The following is a 1,209-nucleotide window of genomic DNA, read 5'->3' on the forward strand; positions in this document are numbered from 1 at the left end:
GCGTCGTGAAGACCACGCAGACTGCAATTTGTTCACGATGCGTTGTAAGGCTTGGTGGTGCTCCTGTTGTCACGTCACTTGTTCTGCAGGATTTGTGCCTCGCAGGAGTGTTGTCAAAGGTGCAATGTCTTCATTGTTGACACCCACACAGTTCCAAACCCACTTAACATCTCCCAATAATGTTTGCACATCCGTTAAATTTGTCAACTGGGTATTAAGGTCTATTTTCTGCGGTCGAATTTGTGAATCGGAAATTGTCCACCCTAGGTATTTCCAAGGGAACGCACGTTGAGTCTTTTCAGGAGCCACAACAAGTCCTTTTTGAGCCAGCACCTCCTGTAGTTGTTTCACAGACTGTTCCGAGAATGGCTCTTTCTGACAACAAAGAATGTCATCCATGTAATGATAGATAATGGTGTGCAGCCATTGACGACGTATTGGCCGAAGGGCCCATGCAACGTAAAGTTGACATAAGGTAGGTGAGTTTTTCATGCCTTGTGGTAGGACAACCCATTCATATCGTTCTGCTGGGCTGGCTTTGTTCGTTGACAGCATCGAAAAGGCGAAACGTTCGGTGTCTAGAGGATGTAATGGGATCGTGAAAAAACAGTCCTTCAAGTCAATGATCAATATGTGCCACTTTTCCGGCAGCATACAAGGAGATGGCATACCAGGCTGTAGAGCTCCCATGGGTTGCATTTGATCGTTGACTTTCGTAGATCATGCAAAAGTCTCCATTTGCCGCTCTTTTTTGGAATAACAAAGATAGGGGTGTTCCATGGACTAACTGAAGGTTTTATATGTCCGGCCTTAAGCTGTTCTTCTACTAGCTGACGAGCTACTTGCAGTCGCTCTGATGTCATGGGCCACTGGTCAACCCACACAGGTTCATTGGTAGTCCAGGTTAGGCGTGGTTTAGGCGACTGCTCTCCAGTGCCCGCTATCAAAAAGGTTTCATTGACAAGACTGCACCTAGTTGGCCCAAGGCATCTCGACCGATTAGTGCCTTGAGGGTCCCGGGTAGGGCCATCACATATACTCTAAGACTAATTTGCTGTCCCTCAGGAAATTGCAATTGGACTAGTTCCATGCTGACTTTGGGTGTAGAATGACCCCCTACTCCCGCAATCCCTGAGAGTGGTACTTCTGTTTGCCACATCTTCGGCCATACTTTCTGGCTGATAATGGTGACGTCTGCTCCTGTATCTA

General features: G+C 47.1%; 1 protein-coding gene across 1 annotated transcript; it reads right to left on the reverse strand.

Annotated features, from left to right (window-relative positions):
- Positions 1-69: 69 nt before the first annotated feature.
- Positions 70-699, reverse strand: LOC104535672 (putative HERV-K_Xq28 provirus ancestral Pol protein). Its single transcript, XM_010183649.1, has one exon. The coding sequence runs from the start codon at positions 697-699 to the stop codon at positions 70-72; it is 630 nt and encodes a 209-aa protein (XP_010181951.1).
- Positions 700-1,209: the final 510 nt, after the last annotated feature.

The sequence above is a fragment of the Mesitornis unicolor genome, unplaced genomic scaffold, assembly GCF_000695765.1.
Source record: "Mesitornis unicolor isolate BGI_N332 unplaced genomic scaffold, ASM69576v1 scaffold11444, whole genome shotgun sequence".
Classification (NCBI taxonomy): Eukaryota; Metazoa; Chordata; class Aves; order Mesitornithiformes; family Mesitornithidae; genus Mesitornis; species Mesitornis unicolor.